The sequence below is a fragment of the Chiloscyllium punctatum genome, chromosome 47 (genome assembly GCF_047496795.1).
Source record: "Chiloscyllium punctatum isolate Juve2018m chromosome 47, sChiPun1.3, whole genome shotgun sequence".
NCBI classification, from domain to species: Eukaryota; Metazoa; Chordata; class Chondrichthyes; order Orectolobiformes; family Hemiscylliidae; genus Chiloscyllium; species Chiloscyllium punctatum.
Window position 1 is genome coordinate 26903288 of NC_092785.1, and position 24013 is coordinate 26927300.

General features: G+C 55.1%; 2 protein-coding genes across 4 annotated transcripts in view; both read right to left on the reverse strand.

Annotated features, from left to right (window-relative positions):
* LOC140468458 (uncharacterized) overlaps positions 1 to 7251 on the reverse strand; it is a 1057462-nt gene extending 1050211 nt beyond the window's left edge. The window contains exon 1 of the mRNA XM_072564547.1: positions 7205 to 7251. Within this exon, the coding sequence (XP_072420648.1) occupies positions 7205 to 7219 (15 nt within the window). The 5' untranslated portion in view covers positions 7220 to 7251. The remainder of the gene's footprint in view (positions 1 to 7204) is intronic.
* A 9827-nt stretch (positions 7252 to 17078) lies between these two features.
* LOC140468459 (high affinity immunoglobulin epsilon receptor subunit beta-like) overlaps positions 17079 to 24013 on the reverse strand; it is a 28835-nt gene continuing 21900 nt past the window's right edge. For 2 of the 3 annotated variants that reach the window (XM_072564549.1, XM_072564548.1), the window contains exons 6-7: positions 18535 to 18660; positions 17079 to 17467 (exon numbers count right to left, since the gene is read on the reverse strand). In XM_072564549.1, coding sequence (XP_072420650.1) covers positions 18553 to 18660 — 108 coding nt within the window. In that variant the 3' untranslated portion in view covers positions 17079 to 17467; positions 18535 to 18552. The remainder of the gene's footprint in view (positions 17468 to 18534; positions 18661 to 24013) is intronic. The other variant, XM_072564550.1, reaches the window with a different exon arrangement.

Consider the following 24013-nt stretch of genomic DNA (forward strand, 5'->3'; position numbering starts at 1 on the left):
CCCACACCCCACCCCCCCTCCACCCACACCCCACGCCACACCCCCCCCCCACCCTCACACCCACCCACACCCACCCACACCCCACCCGCCTCCCCACCCCCACCCCACCAGCACCCCACCCTCACCCCGACCACTCCACTCCCACCCACCCCCACCCACACCCACACCCCCACCACACCCCACCCCTCCCCACCCCCAGACCCCCCCCCACACCCCTCCCTCCCCCCACCCACACCCCACCCACACCCACACCCACCCGCCACCCCCACCCACCCCCCCCACCCACACCCCCACCACACCCCACCCCCACCCCACCCCCACCTCCCACCCCACCCACACCCCACCCCCCCCCACCCCACCCACCCCTCCCCCATCCCACACCCCACCCCCCCCCCACCCACCCCCCCCCACCCACACCCCACCCACACCCCTCCCCCCTCCTCCCCCACCCCTCCCCCCCCTCCCACACCCCTCCCCACCCACACCCCACCACCCCACCCCTCCCCCACCCTCTCCCTCCCTCTCCCTCACCCTCCCCCCACTCCCCCTCCCCACCCACACCCCTCACCCCCCTCCCCTCCCCCACCCCCTCCCATCCACCCTCACCCCTCCCCTCCCTCTCACTCCCCTCCCCACCCCTCACCCCCCCCACCCCCCCCCCTCCCCACCCCTCCCCACACCCCTCCCACCCCCCTCTCACCCCTCTCCCACTCCCTCCCTCCCCTCACCCCCCCCTCCCCCCTCCCTCTCCCCTCACCCCCCCTCCCCCTCCCCTCCCTCCCCTCCCCACCCCACCCACTCCCCTCCCACTCCCCACCCCCCCTCCCCTCCCCTCCCACCCCTCTCCTCCCCTCCTCACCCCTCACCCCCCCTCCCCTCCCCTCCCCACCCTCCCTCTCCCCTCACCCCCCCTCCCACTCCCCTCACCCCCCTCCCCCTCCCCTCCCCACCCCTCCCTCCCCTCCCTCCCCTCACCCCCCTCCCTCTCCCCTCCCCACCCCTCTCCCCTCCCTCTCCCCTCACCCCCCCCCACCCCTCCCCCCACCCCCTCCTCCCCTCCCTCACCCCCCCTCCCTCTCTCCCTCACCCCCCCTCCTCCCTCTCCCCTCACCACCCCCCTCCCCCTCCCCTCCCCTCACCCCCCCTCCCCCTCCCCTCCCCACCCCTCCCTCTCCCCTCCCTCTCCCCTCACCCCCCCTCCCCCTCCCCTCCCCACCCCTCCCTCTCCCCTCCCCACCCCTCCCTCTCCCCTCCCTCACCCCTCCACCCCCCTCCCTCTCCCCTCCCCTCCCTCTCCCCTCCCTCCCCTCCCTCCTCCCCTCCCTCCCTCTCCCCTCCCCACCCCTCCCTCTCCCCTCCCCTCCCCTCCCTCTCCCCTCCCCTCCCCTCTCCCCTCCCCACCCCTCCCTCTCCCCTCCCTCTCCCCTCCCCTCCCTCCCTCACCCCTCCCTCTCCCCTCCCCTCCCTCCCCTCCCTCCCTCTCCCCTCCCCACCCCTCCCTCTCCCCTCCCTCCTCTCCCCTCCCTCTCCCTCACCCCCCCTCCCCCTCCCCCTCCCCTCCCCACCCCTCCCTCTCCCCTCCCCACCCCTCCCTCTCCCCTCCCTCTCCCCTCACCCCCCTCCCCCTCCCCTCCCCTCCCTCCCTCCTCCCTCTCCCCTCCCCACCCCTCCCTCTCCCCTCCCTCCCTCTCCCCTCCCTCCTCCCTCACCCCCCTCTCCCCTCCCCCTCCCCTCCCCACCCCTCCCTCTCCCCTCCCCACCCCCTCCCTCTCCCCTCCCTCTCCCCTCACCCCCCCCCTCCCCCTCCCCTCCCCACCCCTCCCTCTCCCCTCCCCACCCCTCCCTCTCCCTCCCTCTCCCTCACCCCCCCTCCCCCTCCCCTCCCCACCCCTCCCTCTCCCCTCCCTCTCCCCTCACCCCCCCTCCCTCTCCCCTCCCCACCCCTCCCTCTCCCCTCCCCACCCCTCCCTCTCCCCTCCTCTCCCCTCACCCCCCCTCCCTCTCCCCTCACCCCCCCTCCCTCTCCCCTCACCCCCCTCCCTCTCCCCTCCCTCTCCCCTCCCCTCCCCTCCCCTCCCTCCCCTCCCTCCCTCTCCCCTCCCTCTCCCTCCCCTCCCTCCCCTCCCTCCCTCTCCCCTCCCCTCCCCTCCCTCCCCTCCCCCCTCCCTCCTCCCACCCCTCCCTCTCCCCTCCCTCTCCCCTCCCCTCCCCTCCTCCCTCTCCCCTCCCTCTCCCTCCCTCTCCCCTCACCCCCCCTCTCTCCCCTCCCCTCCCCTCCCTCCCTCTCCCCTCCCCTCCCCTCCCTCCCTCTCCCCTCCTCTCCCCTCCCCTCCCTCCCCTCCCTCCCTCTCCCCTCCCTCCCCACCCTCCTCTCCCCTCCCCTCCCTCTCCCCTCCCCCCTCCCTCTCCCCTCCCTCTCCCCTCCCCCTCCCCCTCACCCCCCCTCCTCTCCCTCACCCCCCCACCCTCTCCCCTCACCACCCCTACCCCTCCCCTCCCCACCCCTCCCTCTCCCTCCCTCTCTCCCCTCTCCCTCCCCTCCCCTCCCCTCCCTCCCTCTCCCCTCCCTCTCCCCTCCCCTCCCTCCCCTCCCTCCCTCTCCCCTCCCTCTCCCCTCCCCTCCCCTCCCTCCCCTCCCTCCCTCTCCCCTCCCCTCCTCCCCACCCCTCCCTCTCCCCCTCCCTCTCCCTCCCTCTCCCCTCCCTCCCTCTCCCCTCCCTCTCCCATCCCTCTCCCCTCACCCCCCCCTCCCCTCCCCTCCCCTCCCTCCCTCTCCCCTCCCTCTCCCCTCCCCTCCCCTCCCTCCCCTCCCTCCCTCTCCCTCCCCCTCCCTCCCTCCCCACTCCCTCCCTCTCCCCTCCCTCTCCCTCCCCTCCCTCCCTCCCTCTCCCCTCCTCTTCCCCTCACCCCCCCTCCCCCTCCCCTCCCCACCCCTCCTCTCCCCTCCCCACCCCTCCCTCTCCCCTCCCTCTCCCCTCACCCCCCCCTCCCCCTCCCCTCCCCACCCCCTCCCTCTCCCTCCCTCTCCCCCCTCACCCCCCCTCCCTCTCCCCTCCCACCCCTCCCTCTCCCCTCCCCACCCCCTCCCTCTCCCCTCCCTCTCCCCTCACCCCCCCTCCCTCTCCCCTCACCCCCCCTCCCTCTCCCCTCCCTCTCCCCTCACCCCCCTCCCCCTCTCCCTCCCCACCCCTCCCTCTCCCCTCCCTCTCCCCTCCCTCCCCCTCCCCTCCCTCCCTCCCTCTCCCCTCCCTCTCCCCTCACCCCCCCTCCCCCTCCCCCCCCCTCTCCCCTCACCCCCCCTCCCCCTCCCCTCCCCACCCCTCCCTCTCCCTCCCCACCCCTCCCTCTCCCCTCCCTACCCCTCCCTCTCCCCTCCCTCACCCCTCACCCCCCCTCCCTCTCCCCCCCTCCCTCTCCCCTCACCCCCCCTCCCCCTCCCCCTCCCCTCCCCTCCCCACCCCTCCCTCTCCCCTCCCTCTCCCCTCACCCCCCCTCCCTCTCCCCTCCCCACCCCTCCCTCTCCCCTCCCTCACCCCTCACCCCCCCTCCCTCTCCCCTCCCCCACCCCTCCCTCTCCCCTCCCCCACCCCTCCCTCTCCCCTCCCTCTCCCCTCACCCCCCCCTCCCTCTCCCTCCCCACCCCTCCCTCTCCCCTCCCTCTCCCCTCACCCCCCCTCCCCCTCCCTCACCCCCCTCCCTCTCCCCTCACCCCCCCTCCCTCTCCCCTCACCCCCCCCTCCCTCTCCCCTCCCCACCCCCTCCCTCTCCCTCCCTCTCCCCTCCCCTCCCCCTCCCCCTCCCCTCCCCACCCCTCCCTCTCCCCTCCCTCTCCCCTCACCCCCCCTCCCTCTCCCCTCCCCACCCCTCCCTCTCCCCTCCCTCCCTCTCCCCTCCCTCTCCCCTCCCCTCCCCTCCCTCCCTCTCCCCTCCCTCTCCCCTCCCCTCCCTCCCCACCCCTCCCTCTCCCCTCCCCTCCCCTCCCCTCCCTCCCTCTCCCCTCCCTCTGCCCTCCCCTCCCTCCCCACCCCTCCCTCTCCCCTCACCCCCCCTCCCCCTCCCCTCCCCACCCCTCCCTCTCCCCTCCCTCTCCCCTCACCCCCCCTCCCTCTCCCCTCCCCCACCCCTCCCTCTCCCCTCCCTCTCCCCTCACCCCCCCTCCCCCTCCCCTCACCCCCCCTCCCTCTCCCCTCACCCCCCCTCCCCCTCCCCTCCCCACCCCTCCCTCTCCCCTCCCTCTCCCCTCACCCCCCCTCCCCCTCCCCTCCCCTCCCACCCCTCCCTCTCCCCTCCCCACCCCTCCCTCTCCCCTCCCTCACCCCTCACCCCCCCTCCCTCTCCCCTCCCCACCCTCTCCCCTCCCTCCCCTCCCTCCCTCTCCCTCCCTCCCTCTCCCCTCCCCACCCCCTCCCTCTCCCCTCCCCTCCCTCTCCCTCCCTCCCCTCTCCTCTCCCCTCCCCCTCCCCTCTCCCCTCCCTCTCCCCTCCCCTCCCTCCCCTCCCTCCCTCTCCCCTCCCCACCCCTCCCTCTCCCCTCCCTCCCTCTCCCATCCCTCTCCCCTCACCCCCCCCTCCCCCTCCCCCTCCCCTCCCCACCCCTCCCTCTCCCCTCCCCACCCCTCCCTCTCCCCTCCCTCTCCCCTCACCCCCCCTCCCCCTCCCCTCCCCACCCCTCCCTCTCCCCTCCCCACCCCTCCCTCTCCCCTCCCTCTCCCCTCACCCCCCCTCCCCCTCCCCTCCCCACCCCTCCCTCTCCCCTCCCTCTCCCCTCACCCCCCCTCCCTCTCCCCTCCCCACCCCTCCTCTCCCCTCCCCACCCCTCCCTCTCCCCTCCCTCTCCCCTCACCCCCCCTCCCTCTCCCTCACCCCCCCTCCCTCTCCCCTCACCCCCCCTCCCCCTCCCCTCCCCACCCCTCCCTCTCCCCTCCCTCTCCCCTCCCCTCCCCTCCCTCCCCTCCCTCCCTCTCCCCTCCCTCTCCCCTCCCCTCCCTCCCTCCCTCCCTCTCCCCTCCCCTCCCCTCCCCTCCCTCCCCTCCCCCCTCCCCTCCCTCCCCACCCCTCCCTCTCCCCTCCCTCTCCCCTCCCCTCCCCTCCCTCCCTCTCCCCTCCCTCTCCCCTCCCTCTCCCCTCACCCCCCCTCTCCCCTCCCCTCCCCTCCCTCCCTCTCCCCTCCCCTCCCCTCCCTCCCCTCTCCCTCTCCCCTCTCTCCCCTCCCCTCCCTCCCCTCCCTCCCTCTCCCCTCCCTCCCCACCCCTCCCTCTCCCCTCCCTCTCCCCTCCCCTCCCCTCCCTCCCCTCTCCCCTCCCTCTCCCCTCACCCCCCCTCCCTCTCCCCTCACCCCCCCTCCCTCTCCCCTCACCCCCCCTCCCCCCTCCCCTCCCCACCCCTCCCTCTCCCCTCCCTCTCCCCTCCCCTCCCCTCCCCTCCCCTCCCTCCCCTCCCTCCCTCTCCCCTCCCCTCCCTCCCCTCCCTCCCTCTCCCCTCCCTCTCCCCTCCCCTCCCCTCCCTCCCCTCCCTCCCTCTCCCCTCCCCTCCCTCCCCACCCCTCCCTCTCCCCTCCCTCTCCCTCTCCCCTCCCTCCCCACCCCTCCCTCTCCCCTCCCTCTCCCTCTCCCCTCCCTCCCTCTCCCCTCCCTCTCCCATCCCTCTCCCCTCACCCCCCCTCTCCCCTCCCCTCCCCTCCCTCCCTCTCCCCTCCCTCTCCCCTCCCCTCCCCTCCCTCCCCTCCCTCCCTCTCCCCTCCCCTCCCTCCCCACCCCTCCCTCTCCCCTCCCTCTCCCCTCCCCTCCCCTCCCTCCCTCTCCCCTCCCTCTCCCCTCACCCCCCCTCCCCCTCCCCTCCCCACCCCTCCCTCTCCCCTCCCCACCCCTCCCTCTCCCCTCCCTCTCCCCTCACCCCCCCTCCCCCTCCCCTCCCCACCCCTCCCTCTCCCCTCCCTCTCCCCTCACCCCCCCTCCCTCTCCCCTCCCCACCCCTCCCTCTCCCCTCCCCACCCCTCCCTCTCCCCTCCCTCTCCCCTCACCCCCCCTCCCTCTCCCCTCCCCTCTCCCCTCACCCCCCCCTCCCCCTCCCCTCCCCACCCCTCCCTCTCCCCTCCCTCTCCCCTCCCCTCCCCTCCCTCCCCTCCCTCCCTCTCCCCTCCCTCTCCCCTCACCCCCCCTCCCCCTCCCCCCCCTCTCCCCTCACCCCCCCCTCCCCCTCCCCCTCCCCCTCCCCTCCCCACCCCTCCCTCTCCCCTCCCTCTCCCCTCACCCCCCCTCCCTCTCCCCTCCCCACCCCTCCCTCTCCCCTCCCTACCCCTCCCTCTCCCCTCCCTCACCCCTCACCCCCCCTCCCTCTCCCCCCCTCCCTCTCCCCTCACCCCCCCTCCCCCTCCCCCTCCCCCTCCCCTCCCCACCCCTCCCTCTCCCCTCCCTCTCCCCTCACCCCCCCTCCCCCTCCCCTCCCCACCCCTCCCTCTCCCCTCCCCACCCCTCCCTCTCCCCTCCCTCACCCCTCACCCCCCCTCCCTCTCCCCTCCCCACCCCTCCCTCTCCCCTCACCCCCCCTCCCTCTCCCCTCACCCCCCCTCCCTCTCCCCTCACCCCCCCTCCCCCTCCCCTCCCCACCCCTCCCTCTCCCCTCCCCACCCCTCCCTCTCCCCTCCCTCACCCCTCACCCCCCCCTCCCTCTCCCTCCCTCTCCCCTCCCTCTCCCCTCACCCCCCCTCCCCCTCCCCTCACCCCCCCCTCCCTCTCCCCTCACCCCCCCTCCCTCTCCCCTCACCCCCCCTCCCTCTCCCCTCCCCACCCCTCCCTCTCCCCTCCCTCTCCCCTCCCCCTCCCCCTCCCCCTCCCCTCCCCACCCCTCCCTCTCCCCTCCCTCTCCCCCTCACCCCCCCTCCCTCTCCCCTCCCCACCCCTCCCTCTCCCCTCCCTCCCTCTCCCCTCCCTCTCCCCTCCCCTCCCCTCCCTCCCTCTCCCCTCCCTCTCCCCTCCCCTCCCTCCCCACCCCTCCCTCTCCCCTCCCCTCCCCTCCCCTCCCTCCCTCTCCCCTCCCTCTCCCCTCCCCTCCCTCCCCACCCCTCCCTCTCCCCTCACCCCCCCTCCCCCCTCCCCCTCCCCCTCTCACCTCCTTCCCTCTGTGTTGGGGGGTATGTTTTAGGGGGGGGAGGGGTGAGGGGTGAATGACGTTTGCGCGACCCCGCCCTTTTCAGCCTCGTGCCTCACATTCTCAACCGCCATCGCCCGGCACGCGGCCCTCAGCGTCCAACCGCGTGCGCAGCGGGCCGGCTACCCGCCTGCGCAGCGCCCGTCGCGAAGGCGGAGTGCCGTGTACCCGCATGCGTCTCGGGCGTCCTAGCCGGCGATGCGCCGGACATCCGCATGCGCGGAGACTGTCGCACCGCCCGAATGCCGTGTATCCGCATGCGTATCGCGCATCCCAGCCGCCGGGTAACCGCATGCGCAGAGCTGGTTTCAGTGAGGGTGAGAAACAAGAGGACCAGGAAGCTGTTGGTGGAACTTGGTGCAAACATTTTTGAATCGCAGAACATGGGCAGTGCCCAGCTTTTATTGTCTCTAGCTGCCTTCTTGAACCACTGCAGTTCATGTGCAGTTGGTGGCCCCTCAATGTCCTTAGGGAGGAAATTCCAGGGTTTTGCATCAGAGACACTGAGGAACATCCAAATATTTCCTGGTCAGGATGGAGAGTGTCTTGGTTCCCATGTACCTGCTGCATTTGTCCTGTATGGAAAAGGACAGCAACTTCTTCTTCTTCTTCTTCAGGAGGCTTCTTCTTCAACATGTCCATAAGGACCCTACAGATGCACCACAGAAAGCATACTGTTCGGGTGCATAACGGCCTAGGACAGCAACTGCTCTGCCCAGGACTGTAAGAAACTCCTCGGATGCTGTCTGGCCTGCTGTGTTTTTCCAGCACCACATTTTTCAACTCTGGTCTCCGGCATCTGCAGTCCTCACTTTCTCTCGTATGCACCGGCCAGACCATCATGGAAGTCAACCTCTCGTCCCTGGACTCTGTCTACAATTCCCGTTCCTGCGCAAAGGCTGCTAACACCATAAAAGACCCCTCCCATCCAAGTAGTACTTTCCTCCACCTCTTCTGACAGGTGGAAGGTTCAGATGCTTGAACACATGCACTAGCAGGCTCAAGAACAGCTTCTTCCCTGCTGTCTGCTGTTATCAGACTGGACCTCTCTAATTTTTGAGAAGATTTGTAGCTCAGGTTGATGAGTCTGTAAGTTAGCTCGCTGAGCTGGAGGTTTGTTTTCAGACGTTTCGTCACCATGACTTGGTAACATCATTAGTGAGAATCTCCAGTGATATAGCTCTTAGTTTCTTAAGGTGGATGATGTCATTTCTGGGGGTTTTTTTTCAAGGGAAGGTGGATGGGATCTAAGTCGATGTGTTTATTGGTGGCGTGCCTCTAAGAATTCTCATGCGTGTCTTTGTTTCATCTGTCCCAGGATGTGTTTGTTGTCTCAACCAAAGTGGTGAACTTCTTTTTCTGTATGTATGGAAACACATCCTGGGACAGGCAAAACAAAGACACGCATGCAAATTCTTAGAGGCATGGCATTCTAACCAGAACTCCTTCAGTAAACACATCGACTTAGATCCCATCTACCTCCCCTTGAAAAAAAACAACCGCAAATGACATCACCCACCTTAAGAAACCAAGACCTATAAATAGAGAGGCAGGACATACCAACATAGGCGTCACTGATGATGTTACCGAGTCATGGTGACGAAACGTCTGAAAACAAACCTTCCAGCTCTGTGAGCTAACTTACATACGGACCTCCCTAATTTCAATGTAACGCTGACCTTGCTTTTGAGCATCTGTGCAGTTGTAACCTTGTATGCCTCGCTCTGCTTGTGCTGCTCGCAAAACAAAACTTCACTGATAACATGTGACAATAAGTCAAATCAAATCATGGGTTTGAACAGTGCCATCGAAGGAACTTTGGTGAATTTCTGCAGTGCGTCCTGTAGATATTACCCACTGCTGCTACTAGGCGTCAGGAGTGGAGGGAGTGGATGTTTGTTGATGTGTTGCCAATCAAGTGGACTGCTTTGTCTTGGATGGTTTCAAGGTTCTTGGTTGTAGGAGCTACACCCATCCAGCCAAGTGGGTCACATTCCATCACACTCCTGACCTGTGCCTTGTGGATGGTGAACGGGCCTTGGAGAGTCAGGAGTTCAGTTACTTACTGCCAAACCCCTAGCTTCTGTGACTGACTCTTCTAGCTTAATGGCTACATGACTAGTCCAGTTCAGTTTCTGTCAATGTTGATCATGGGGCGTTCATTAGTGTCAGAAAGCAATAGTTTGATTTTCTTGTTGGAGACGATCATTGCCTGGCACTTGTGTGATGTGAATCTTACTTCTCACTTCATTAAAATGGAGACAACCTAACTCCAAGGATTCTCTGTGAACAATTACCTCATCTCAGAGTTGGTCATGGCCATATGCAAAGCATCCTGACAATCACTTGGACATGCAACTGAGTGAGGACAAACCGTTTGATATAATCACTGAGACAATAGGATTCTGAAACATGCACAGACATTGTCCAATCTTGCAAGCCAGGAAACTGAAATCCGAGTGTTGTGGTAATTTTGTCTCAACATTTCTATCATCTTGATGCCGAATCCAGCAGGATCACAGAGTTCAGCTTGAAGTTACCTCCAGTGAATACAAACTTAGACTGACCTTCCTTTCCTCATTAAAGGTCACAAAATGTATTCCAGGCATTAGTCCAGTAAACAGACTCTGAACTGTTTCCAACAAATTAACATTGTCCTTAAATAAAGGTGACCGTTAATACTCCAGCTCTGGTTTGACCAGTGTCCTGTAAAATGAAGCCTATCTTCCTTTTGTATAGCGAGATAAACCTTAACATTCTATTATCCCTCCTAACAATTGCTGTAACTGCATATTAACCTTTTGTGACTCATGTACAAGGTCAGACTAATCCCCCTGCATCCCAGAGCCCTACAATATTCCCATTTAAATACTATGCTTTTTTTTATTGTTCCTATCAAAATGAAAATAATTACACATTTTCCCACACGGTACTCCATTTACAACACCTTTGCTCATTCGCTTAAACTGTCCACATATTCTTTTTGCTTCCTCCGTGTCCTTTTCACGATTTAATTTCCTACCCATCCTTGTGCTGTCAGCAACTCTTGCCCCTATGTCTGTCATCTCTTTCCCTTTTTATTTTATAAAAACAGTGAATAGCAGAGGTCACAGCTCCAAGCCATTTGGCACACCATCTTGCCAACCTGAAAAAGACCCATTTCGACTGACTGTTTGCTTTCTGTTAGCCAGACAATCTATCCATGTTAATATACTACCTCCCAGACCATTTTGGACAATAACCTTCAATGTGTCAACTTATCAAGTGCCTTCTGGTAGTTTAAGTATATCTACTGGTTCTCCTCTATCTATAGCACACGTTACCTATAAAAGCGAAAAATCTCTTTGGTTTCACAACAACAGGTACTAATGTAGCTCTTTCATAAAAGCAACATTGCACAACGCAAACGGTTGAAAAGCAGGGGTACCTGCAATCTGATACTCATTGTAAACAATGTTTACACAGCTGCTGACTCCAGCAGCAATTGAAGTATGGGTTACATTGACTGGTTCTCACTGCTGTCTCGTCTCTCCTTAAAGCAAGTTAGACAACCCCGACCAGAATGTTATGAATGAGTTTGCCCATGTGTCCCACAATAGTGAAACGGTCAAAGCAATATAGACTTGAGCCAGTGCCAATGCAAAACAGTCCCAACTTTATTGGGAACCAAGTTACAATACCGTTTATACTAAACATACTCTCTCCAATTCTATTTGGCCCCTTAAGGTTACAATACTTCCTGAGTCTCTTGTAAATTTACACAGCTATGCTTTCTCTCTGGCTCTGGTTCTGTGAAGCTGGTTTCTTCCTCTGTCTCTCTATCTCTCTGTTTCTCCCTCTCTCTCTCTCTCTCTCTCTCTCTCTCTCCCGCGATGGATGGTGAGTTGGTCTCTGCCTCTTGCCATGCTGGTCTCCTCAGGAGGTCCAAGATGGGGGGGGGGGGGAACTGCAGGTTGACCCAGTTTTTATATCTTTTAGACGGTTTTCTGGAACATTCTATACTTCAGGCCAATCACGTTAATAGTTTGAAACAATGTCAATCGTTTGGATGGCTTGCCACTGTCAGTTTCTTTGTGAAGCCGGGCCCAGTACCTTTCGATCTGGGCCCTCCTTTGTTAGGTGGGTAAGTTATTGAGGACATGCCTGTCCAGGATAACTATTGCCTTTTAGATTAGGTTAATGTCATTAGTACCTGGTTGCTGAGTTTTCACTGTGTCAGTGGTGTGTGGGTTTTGAGATTCCAGGGTTTCGCTTGGCCAATGTAGCCAGCATCCCTTGCTGTTTGGCCAACTTTGTGATTGAGCTGTGTTTTAGCAGCCAGGAGGTTTCAGTGTCAATGGCAAAGGCGAATAATTATGTGATTGGTTCCTGGGCAGCTGGACAGCCTGGGACTGTGAGCAACAGTTTTCCTTTAGCTGTTGCTGTAAATTGTGGTAAGGCTCAGAGCTTTCTACGATTATGAACCCCCAGCCACCAGTGAAGAGATCTGGAGAAGGAAGACCAAGATCTGATCGACACAAGGACCACCTCAGCAGATCCTGTGACAGGAACCACTGACCTCTGCGTTCCCAGCTTTGCCTCTGTCTATAAGAACCTGTTTTTTTTCCCCTTTGTGCGTAAAGAGGAGCTTATAAGGGGCTTAGGAGTTCTACCTCGTACTGTTATATGTAATGGAGAGGCAACGGCCTAGTGGTATTTCACTAGGCTGTTAATCCAGCGACCCAGGTCATGTCCAGGGAATCCTGGTTTGAATCCTTTATTGTGTCACTCATTGTATCCGTTTCTCCCGATGTGGTCTCCTCTATGTTTGGGAGACCGGACGCCTTCTCACAGAGCGCTTCAGAGAACATCTCCGGGACACCCGCACCAATCAACCCCACCGTCCCGTGGCCGAACGTTTCAACTCCCCCTCCCACTCTGCCAGGGACTTGCAGGTCCTGGGCCTCTCCTCAGTCACTCCCTCACCACCCGATGCCAGGAGGAAGAACGCCTCATCTTCCGCTTCGGAACACTTCAACCCCAGGGCATCAATGTGGATTTCCCCTCTCCCCACCTTTCCTCAGTTCCAACCTTCAAGCTCAGCACCTCCCTCATGACCTGTCCTACCTGCCAATCTTCCTTCCCACCCTCCCCTCTGACCTATCACCTTTACCCCCACCTCCATCCACCTATTGCACCCTCACCTACCTCCCCTCCCATCCACAAGGCTCCCAGCCTCATTCCTGATAAAGGGCTTTTGCACGAAACATTGATTTTCCTGCTCCTCACGTGCTGCCTGACCTGCTGTGCTTTTCCAGCACCACTCTAATCTTGACCCTGGTTTGAATCCTGCGATGGCAGATGCTGTAGTGTGAACTCGGTAAAATCTGGAATTAAGTCAAAGGATGACCGTGAGTCAACTGTTGGAAAAACTCATCTGGTTCACTAATGTCCTTTATGAAAGGAATCTGCTGTCCTTACCTGGTCTGGCCGACATGTGACTCCAGACCCACAGCCATGTGATTGACTCTTAACTGCGGGATGGCCAAAAAATGCTTGCTTGGCTAGCGATAGTTTCATCCCACGAATGAACGAAGAAGGGGCTGGAGGGGGGGTTACAGAGATATCACCTCTGAATCCCCCTCGCTCCGACCTCACTTTGTCGTGACAGAATTTATTTGGTTGATCCTGCTCAGATCCCCAGTGGATTGTAAGTGACAGGTGTCGTGGAGAAAATGTAGAGAGCCACCAGGAGACGCAGAGAGCTCTTCAAGAAGTAGGTCTTTTATCTACAAACAAAAAACCGTGACACTGAGAAAGCAGATTCTCAAATGTCCCCCACCCTCAGGGTCCATGGATTTTTATTTTTATTTATCATGTTTCTGTTCGCTTATCAGCATGTCCAACTATATTAATCAAAGTACCTCACTCTAGCTACACAATAAACCGGTGATGTTAGTTCCCATGATCTCTTTAGTTGTACTTTCTACTTAATGTTACTCTCATGTCACGGTTAGATATTTATTATCATCTCTGCTACAGTGATCTTCCATTCCAGACTAATCTGTCATGATTAGATATTTAGCTATTCCATCTATTACAATAGTCTCCGGTCTCAAGCTGACTCTGCTAATTATTAATTAGATATTTAATGTCATGTCTCAAATATTTATGGCCCCAATCTTGTCATAATGACACTTAACAGGGAAACTAGCTCTACTAACTGTTATCTCATCTCGCCATAGGGACCCTTCAGCTTTAACCTTACTCTGCTCATTGGTGGAAGAGCTATTCCACTAGTCTGATCCCATCCTGCCTTCCACAGACCACAGATTGCCAGTGGGCTTCATGCTTTAACCTTTCCCATGCTTTCATGTTCTTTATGTTCCATTCAGGATGTTAATTTGCAGCATGAGTCTCCTGGGGTCAAGTTTCAGGCACCCAACCCGAGTCTCGAATAGTAGGAATTAATGCCAGAGGTCACCATGACACTGCCCTTTGGAAGACTGTACTGACCAGGTAAATACAACACCAGGTGAGCCTGTGGGCCTCAGGGCCTGTTGGCGCAGCAGCAAGTCAATGCCTGTTGTTACCATCAGAATCGTTTCGTTTGAGCGGGTGTGAAAAAGATTCAAAGTCCCAGCAATGAGGGACTTCAATCACATGGAGAGGTTCAGCTGTTCAAAGGCACAGGGGATAAAGTCGAGAAGGAGAAAATGTTCGCAGTGGCAGAACGGATGATTAAATAAATTGAAGATTTGGTTTAAAAAAAAGAAGGAAGTATATGAAAGGTACAGACAGGATAGATCGAGTGAATCCTTAGAAGAGTATAAAGGAAATAGGAGTATACTTAAGAGGGAAATCAGGAGGGCAAAAAGGGGATATGAGATAGCTTTGGCAAATAGAATTAAGGAGAATCCAAAGGGTTTTTACAAATATATTAAGGACAAAAGGGTAACTAGGGAGAGAATAGGGCCCCTCAAAGATCAGCAAGGTGGCCTTTGTGTGGAGCCACAGAAAATGGGGGAGATACTAAATGAATATTTTGCATCAGTATTTACTGTGGAAAAGAACATGGAAGATATAGACTGTAGGGAAATAGATGGTGACATCTTGCAAAACGTCCAGATTACAGAGGAGGTATCTTGAAATGGTTAAAAGTGGATATATCCCAGGACCTGATCAGGTGTACCTGAGAACTCTGTGGGAAGCGAGAGAAGTGATTGCTGGGCCTCTTGCTGAGATATTTGTATCATTGATAGTCACAGGTGAGGTGCCGGAAGACTGGAGGTTGGCAAATGTGGTGCCACTGTTTAAGAAGGGTGGTAAGGACCAGCCAGGGAACTATAGACCAGTGAGCCTGACCTCGGTGGTGGGCAAGTTGTTGGAGGGAATCCTGAGGGACAGGATGTATATGTATTTGGAAAGGCAAGGACTGATTCGGATAGTCAACATGGCTTTGTACGTGGGAAATCATGTCTCACAAACGATTGAGTTTTTTGAGGAAGTAACAAAGAGGATTGATGAGGGCAGAGCAGTAGATGTGATCTATATGGACTTCAGTAAGGCGTTCGAGAAGGTTCCCCATGGGAGGTTAGATCTCACGGAATACAAGAAGAACTAGCCATTTAGATATAGAACTGGCTCAGAGGTAGAAGACAGAGGGTGGTGGTGGAGGGTTGTTTTTCAGACTGGAGGCCTGTGACCAGTGGAGTGCCACAAGGATCGGTGCTGGGTCGTCTACTTTTTGTCATTTACATAAATGATTTGGATGCGAGCAGAAGAGGTACAGTTAGTAAGTTTGCAGAAGACACCAAAATTGGAGGGATAGTGGACAGCGAAGAGGGTTATCTCAGATTACAACAGGATCTGGACCAGATGGGCCAATGGGCTTAATTCAGATAAATGCGAGGTGCTGCATTTTGAGAAAACAAATCTTAGCAGGACTCATACCCTTAATGGTAAGATCCTAGGGAGTGTTGCTGAACAAAGAGACCTTGGAGTGCTGGTTCATAGCTCCTTGAAAGTGGAGTCGCAGGTAGATAGGATAGTGAAGAAGGTGTTTGGTATGCTTTCCTTTATTGGTCAGAGTAAGAAGATTAAGAAGGATTTAGAGGGATATGAGCCAAATGCTGGCAAATGGCACTAGATCAGTTCAGGATATCTGGTCAGCATGGACGAGTTGGTCTGAAGGGCCTGTTTCTGTGGTGTATGACTCATAGAGCAGGGGAGAAGTGGATGGATGTGAGTTACTGTTGTAAAGAGCTGGGACTGACAGGACAGGCTGAATGGCCTCCCCTGGGCTCTTACTGTGCTATAACTCTAACCAGAAACATCACCTCCATCAAAACTGTGTCCACTCTGTCCAAATCTTTTATACATTTCAAGACCTCCATCAGGTCATAGAGATGTCCAGCAGGGAAACAGACCCTTCGGCCCAACCCATCCATGCTGACCCAGATATCCCAACACAATCTAGTCCCACCTGCCAGCACCCGGCCCATATCCCCCCAAACCCTTCCTATCCATATCCCCATCCAAATGCCTCTTAAATGCTGTAATTGTACCAGCCTCCACCACATCCTCTGGCAGCTCATTCCATACATGTACCACCCTCTGGGTGAAAAAGTTGCCCCTTAGGTCCCTTTTATATCTTTCCCCTCTCACCCTAAACCTATGCCCCTCTAGTTCTGGACTCCCCAACCCCAGGGAAAAGACTTTGTCTATTTATCCTATCCATATCCCTCATGATTTTATAAACCTCTATAAGGTCACCCCTCAGTCTCCGACGCTCCAGGGAAAACAGCCCCAGCCTGTTCAGCCTCTCCCTGTAGCTCAAACCCTCCAACCCTGGCAACATCCTCGTAAATCTTTTCTGAACCATTTCCAGTTTGTTTCATTTTCTCAGGAGAGAGGAGCCCCCGGATGTGGTAAGTCAGGCAGTGGGAGGAGAATTTAAATTTGGGATGGTTTCGGTACCTTGAAGGTAACACAGGACTGCTCGGGTTGTTTTAAAGTAACTTTGTGTGGAATAAAACCCTTACTAAGATGACAGATTTCATATCTCCACACATGCAACTTTAATATTTCAAATAGAGACAGACCACCCTCAGCAACTGGGCAAACATTTAATCTGTTTCAAATTCCAGCAACAGTAAGTATTTTACATGGTGATAGCTCCTCACCTTCAGCAACAACAAAACAGTTTGCATTTATACAACACGGACACAGTTAAAAGATTCAATAACAGCTTCACCGGAGTTCAAATGAACATGAATATTTTAACGCTAAGCTACGTGAAATTCTACAATGGGGGACCAACGACAGGGTCAAAGGTGGAAGGGTTTGAAGGCAGAAGGAGGTGGAGAGGTTCCGGGAGGGAATGCCAGACCTTCGAGGCTCCTGCAGCTGGAAGGATGGCCATCAATGGAGGAGTGATTAAACTCGGGAGAGATTCAAGAAATTGGAGAAGCACAGAGATCTCGGAGTTAGTGGAGATTCCAGAAATAGGTAAAGGTGTGGAAACAGATATCAGGACAGAGAGAGAGTTATAGGGGCTGGAGGGGGGTTACAGAGATAGGGAGGGAGTGTAGGGGCTGGAGGGGAGTTACAGAGATAGGGAGGGGGTGTAGGGGGTTACAGAGATAGGGAGGGGGTGTAGGGGCTGGAGGGGGTTACAGAGATAGGGAGGGGGTGTAGGGGGTTACAGAGATAGGGAGGGGGGTGTAGGGGCTGGAGGGGGTTACAGAGATAGGGAGGGGGTGTAGGGGGTTACAGAGATAGGGAGGGGGTGTAGGGGCTGGAGGGGGTTACAGAGATAGGGAGGGGGGTGTAGGGGCTGGAGGGGGTTACAGAGATAGGGAGGGGGTTACAGAGATAGGGAGGGGGGTGTAGGGGCTGGAGGGGGTTACAGAGATAGGGAGGGGGTGTAGGGGCTGGAGGGTGTTACAGAGATAGGGAGGGGGTGTAGGGGGTTACAGAGATAGGGAGAGGGGTGTAGGGGCTGGAGGGGGTTACAGAGATAGGGAGGGGGTGTAGGGGCTGGAGGAGGGAACAGAGATAGGGAGGGGGTGTAGGGGCTTATAGATACAGGGAGGGTGTGTAGGGGCTGAAGGAGGTTACAGAGACAGGGAGGGTTTTGGGACTGGAGGAGATTACAGAAATAGGGAGGGTTGAGAGGGAGGAAGTAGGTTACAGAAAGGGAGGTGGATGGGACAAGGATCAAGGAATAGTCTGAAAGAAAAGGATGAGAATCTCAAAGCTCCACCATCTCATAACATCTCTCTGCACCACTGGAACAAGCTTCTGTCTTTTAATGGATTAACGTGAGAAACGTCTGCCACCTGAAAATTAATTTGCAAAAGAAAGTAAGTTATTACTTTTGTAATGATAGTAAAACAGATCCAAAATATACTCAAGAACCTGAGAGTATTAGCCCTGGATCATAAAGTAGCTGATGTCTTGTTTTGGCAAAACAGAACACTGGATAGATTATGTCAGGAGTAACAAAGCCTGGAACTGGGAATTGAGAATGGGATATGTTGGCTCCAGAGGGCTAGATATCCTTTATCTGAACCTGACCAGGACTCCACTCTGAGCAAGGGTTCTGGAGATTGGATGAGTTTCCCCACGGCTGGTTCCGGTGTCTCGGCCAACGCTGGGTGTTCCGTCTCGTTTCAGTCCTTTTCTGCCACCATTTGACAGAATTGAGTGACTTGCTGGGCCATTTCTGAGGGCAGTTCAAAGTCGACCAATCTGCTGTGGGTCTGAATCCACACACAGGCCGCACCAGGTGAGGATGGCAGAATTCCTACTCTACAGGATATTCCTGAACCAGATAACAATCGATGATAGTTTCACCATCACAATCACCGCCTTTTAATTCCAGCCGGTGTATTTATCAGAGTGTGAGGGTGTGTACAAGGGTGTATGTGTGCTTGTGAGGGTGGATGCACAAGTGTGCCCATGTATATGCCAGTGTGCAAATGTTGAGAGGGTGGTGCTGGAAAAGCATCCAAGGAGCAGGAGAATCAATGTTTCTGGCATAAACTCTTTAGCAGGTTCCTAATGAAGAGCTTATTCCCGAAACATCGATTCTCCTGCTCCTCGGATGCTGCCTGACCTGCTGTGCTTTTCCAGCACCACACTCTCAACTCTGATCTCCAGCCTCTGCAGTCCCTCACTTTCTCCTGGTGTATAAATGTGACGTGGTCACTACCAGAAGAATTCCTGCCGTTCATGTGTGTGTGAGACCATGTATAGACGTGGGTGTCTTTATGTGTCTGTGTAAATGTGCATGTTTGAGGGTGTACATGTATGTACACGCATCTTAAGTACTTATGTGTGAGAATGAATGTCTTGATATTTTTGTGTGAGTTCCAGTGACTGAATGATCAGTAACTGTTCTTACCAGATAACTGAGCACCACTCAGGATCGAAGGACATGTTTACAGTGGAGAACAAAAATCGCAAAAGATATGATCATTGAAGTCAGTGCAAAAATCATCAGCATTGATGTTATTGCAATTGCTGCGTTCTACAAAACAAAGATATAGAAATAAATCAAACACCTCAGTAAATCACTGCTTCGGCCTCAGCTCGACTATTGTGTATTACTGTGAGTGTCAAGACTAGGTAAGACAGCAGTTATAACACAAAATAAAGTCTTTCAACAACTCTCTGACCTTTGCCTTGACATTGGTGACAGAACGCAAGTCATCCAAGTGCGTGAATCATAGAAGGTTAGGATGCAGGTCCAGCAAGTGTCAGGAAAGAGTCCGAGAGCCATACAGCAAGGAAACAGACTCCTCGGTCCAACTCGTCCATGCTGACCAAGTTTCCCAAACTGACCGAGTCAGACTTGCCTGCATTTGGCCCATATCCCCCCCTAAACCTTTCCTGTTCATGTACCTGTACAAATGTCTTTTAAATGTCACTGCACCTGTATCCACCACTTCCTCTGGCAGTTCGTGTCACAGTTGGCTCAATGGTTAGCACTACTGCCTCCACAGTAGCAGGGACCCCGGGTTCAATTCCCGCCTCGTGACTCTCTGTGTGGAGTTTGCACATTCTCCCTGTGTCTGCCACAGTCCAAAAAATGTGCAGGTCAGGTGAATTGGCTGTGCTAAATTGCCCGTAGTGTTAGATGTAGGGGAATGGGAATGGGTCTGGGTGGGTTACGCTTCGGCAGGTCGGTGTGGACTTGTTGGACCGAAGGGCCTGCTTCCACACTGTAAGTAATCTAATACAACCCACCCTCTGAAAAAGCTATCCCTCAAGTCCCTTTTAAATCTTCCTCCTCTCCCCTTAAAATATGGCCCTTAGTTTTGAACTGCCTTACCCCAAGGGAAAAGGCTTTTGCTATTCACCTCATCTATGCCCTGAATGATTTCATTAACCTCTATATGATCACCCCTCAACCTCCTACGCTCCAGTGCAAGTCCCAGACTCTCCCCATAACTCCAATCTCCAGTCCCCGCAACATCCTGGTAAATCTTTTCTGAACCCTCTCCAATTTAATAATATTGCTTTGATAGCAGGATGACCAGAACTGTTCACAATACTCCAAGACTGGCCTCTTATACAACCTCAACATGACGTCCCAAGATCTAAGCAATGAAGACAAGCGTGCTAAATGCCTTCTTATTGGGAAGGGGATTGGATGCCAGAGTAGGAAAGTTATGCTTCAGTTTTACTGGAGATTGAAGAGACTGCATCTAGAGTACTGTGTGCAATACTGATCACCATACATGCAGAAGACCATAAGAAACACAAACAAGAGTAGGTATCGTCAACCCTCAAGCCCGGTCTACCATTCAATACGATCATGGCTGATCTGACATTCCTCACATCTATTTTCCTCCCCTTTCCCCATAACTCTCAATTCTCCAACTGGCCAAGAACCTATCTAGGTCAGCCTTAAATATATTACAGTGACTCAGCTCTCCGTGGGAGGGAATACAAAGACTCCCATACCTCTGAGAGACGAAATTTCTCCTCATCTCAGTCTTAAATTGGTGCCTCTTTATTCTGAGACAATCCCCTCTGGACTGAGACTCTCCCACGTGGGGCAATACCCTCTCAGCATTGACCCTGTCAGGCCCCATAGGTTTCAATAAAGTCACCTCTCATTCTCCTAAACTCCAGTGAGTGAATCCCAACCTGTTTAATCTTTGCTGATAAGACAATCATCCTGTACCAGGGATCACCCTAGTGAACCTTCTCTGAACTGCTTCCAATTCAATACAAACTTTCCTTAAATAAGGGACGCATAGGTGCTCACTATATTCCAGATGTGGTCTCACTAACACCTTGTACAGTTGCAGTAAGACTCCTCTACCCTTATAACTCCAACCCCTTTAAAGAAGGACCAGTATTCCATTACCGTTCCAGGTTACCTGCTGCCCCTGTGTACTAGCTTCCTGTGGATTGTGCACTAGAACCGCTAAGCGCCTTTGTGTTGCAACTTTCTGTAGTTTCTCTCCGTTTAAATAATAAATTTTCCCACATTATACTCTTGTTTGTTAACTTTCTTCCCACTTAGCTGACCTATCAATATCTCTGGAAACTGTTTGCATCAGCTTCGCAACTTGCCTTGCTGCTTACCTTTGTGCCGTCTGCAAATCAGGCAACAGTATATTCACTTCCTTCCTCCGAGTGGTCAATCTGTATCATGAACAGTTACTGTCCCAGCCCTGATTCCCATGGAACCCCATTGGTTACAGGTTCCCAGTCTGAAAAGCAACCCATTCTCCCTGCTCACTGTTTGCTCTCCATGAGCAAAGTCACTATCCACGCCAATACACTGCCTCCAATACCATGGGCTCTTCTGACTTAACTTTCTGTGAAGACCCTTTCTGGAAGGCCAAATACAATGCATCGACTGGTTCCCCTCTATCCACTCTGGTTGAGACTTCGAAAAGCTCTAATAAATAGTCAGACCACGGTTTCCTTTTCATAAAGCCACGCTGGCTCTGCTTGACTGGGTTATGATTTTCCAAATGTGCGGCTTCCTTGAGTATTGATTCTAACAGTTTTCCCACAGTACATGCCATGCTCATTGGCCTGCCGTTACATAATATTTGCCTCCTTCCCTTTTTGAAGAGATGTTTCACACTGGCACGTTTCCAATTCTCTGGTACTTCTCCAGGATCCAAGGTTTTTTTGTAAATTTACAACCAATGCATCCACAATGTCGATAGATAGTTCTTCCAGGATTGTAGGCTGGAGACCATCATGGCCAATCTGCCTTTAGTCCCATTCGCTTGTATAAGACTAACTTCTGTAATAATCATTCCTCACCCATGATCTTTACTTTAGAACACAGAACGGCCTTCAATGTAGCGGCGACCTGTGAAAATAATCTAAAGCCCATCTAACCTAAACCATTCCGTTATTATACATACGTGTGTTCAATGCCCTTAATGTGGGCGAGTCTAGTATTATTACAGGCAGGCCGTTCCACCCCCACACTACCCTCTGAGAGAAGAAACCACCCCTGATATCTGTCCGAAATCTATCACCCCTCAATTTAAAGCCGTGTCCCCTTGTGTTAGCAATCACCATCCCAAGAAAAAGGCTCTCCCTGTCCACCCTAACTAACTCTCTGATTATCTTATACGCCTCGATTAAGTCACCTCTCAACCTTCTTCTCTCCAACAAAAACAGCCTCAGTTCCCTCAGCTTTTCCTTGTAAGACCTTCCCTCCATACCAGGCAACATCCTAGTAACTCTCCTCTGAACCCTTTCCAAAGCCTCCACATCCTTCCTGTAATGTGGTGACCAGAACTGTACACAATACTCCAAGTACAGCCTTACCTGTGTCTTGTACAGCTGAAGCATGACCTCATGGCTCCGAAACTCAATCCTCCTACCAATAATTGCCAACACACCATATGCTTTCTTAACAACCCTATCAACCTGGGTGACAACTTTCAGGGATTTATGCACCTGGACATCTCTCTGTTCATCTACACTGCCAAGAATTTTACCATTAGCCCAGTACTCTGCATTCTTGTTATTTCTTCTGAAGTGAACTACCTCACACTTTTCCGCATTAAACTCCATTTGCCACATCTCAGCCCAGCTCTGCATCTTATCTATGTCCCTCTGTGATCCACAACATCCTTCAGCACTATCCACAACTCTGCCTACCTTAGTGTAATCTGCAAATTTGCTAACACATCCTTCTACACCCACATCCAGATCATTTATAAAAATGACAGACAGCAGTGGCCCCAAAACAGATCCTTGTGGCACACCACTGGTAACAGCTCCAGGATGAACATTTCCCACCACCCTCTGCCTTCTTTCAGCGAGCCAATTTCTGATCCAAACTGCTAAATCACCTTCATCCCGAAACTCCGTACTTTGTGCAATAGCCTACTGTGTGGAACCTTATCAAATGCCTTACTGAAATCCATATATAGCACATCAACCACTTTATCTTCATCCATCTGTTTTCTCACCTTCTGGAAGAACTCAATAAGGTTAGTGGGATGTTCTGAATATCTTCCACTGATGCAATATATCTGATTAACTGTTCTTGTTCCCCATAACTACCTCCCTCGACTCTCTTTCTAATGGGTCTATGTTCACTTTGACCCCTCTCTTGCTATGTGTGTGTGTATGTATGGATGTAGGTTTGCTCGCTGAGCTGCAAGGTTCGTCTCCAGATGTTTCGTCATTATAAAAGGTAACATCTTCAGTGAGCCTCCGAATGAAGCCATATATAAACAGATGTACATATACCTAGAAAAATATATATGTTTACAGAAGTGAGAAGATGTTAATGCATTGGAAGCAGTTCAGAGAAAGTTGACTAGATTGATACCTGGAATGAGCAGACTGCCTTATCAGTAAAGGTTAGAGAGACTAGGCATGTATCTGGAGTTTAGGAGAGTTTGAATTCTCGAACTAGAGTCCCATAATTTAAAAATACTTAAGAGGGAGATGAGGGAAGATTCCTTATTTTAAGAGGCTGAGAGTCTTAGGAATTCCTTTCCTCAAAGGTCAGTGGATTCTGAGTCCTTAAATATTTTAAGACAGAGTTTGATAGATTCTTAATTGCCAAGGGGATGAAAGATTATCAGGGATATGCAGGAATGGAGAGTTGAAGTTAGGATCGGATCTTTATTGAAGAAAAGAGCAGCTAATGGCCGACCTTTTTTCCATGTTCATATGGTTTGTATATGATCTCACTCCCTTTTCAAAGCCTCAGTTGACCCTGTCTCCCCCTCACTCTCAGGCAGCACCTTCCAGACCCTAACCCCTCGCTGAGTGATCCTCCCTCCCCCTCACTCTCAGGCAGCTCCTTCCAGACCCTACCCCCTTGAGTGACCCTCCCTCCCTCCCCCTCACTCTCAGGCAGCACCTTCCAGACCCTAACCCCTCGCTGAGTGAAAAGCTTTCTCCTTGTGTCCCTTGTTGTTCCTTTCACCAATCCCCACCAACCAGAATGGAGACTCCCTCACAACTCTATCCAGACTCCTCGTGATGTTGAACACCTTGATCGAATCTCCCCTGTACCTTCTCTTCCCTGAGAACTGGTTGAGTTTCTGAAATCGATCCCACCACCGTTCTCTTGGAATCATTCTCACGATCCTCTTCTGTGCTCTCTCTGAAGCAGAGTGGACTGACAGGGAACAGACCAAAAGCTACAAAGAGTGTCACCATGACTCCAAGTCCAGGAAGGACGATCGGATGATTCTGTCAGCAGATACTGCTCCAATCAACCGCACGTTTCTCTCCCACTTTGACGGCTAGTGGTTGGTTAGTCCACCCAAATGCAAGGGCACACGTGTCCTTTGTTAAAAGGAACAGAGAGCGACGCAGGCAGGAGTCACTTAGTTTAGGTTCAGGCCTGTGCAGTGCAGAGTGCGCACAGGATG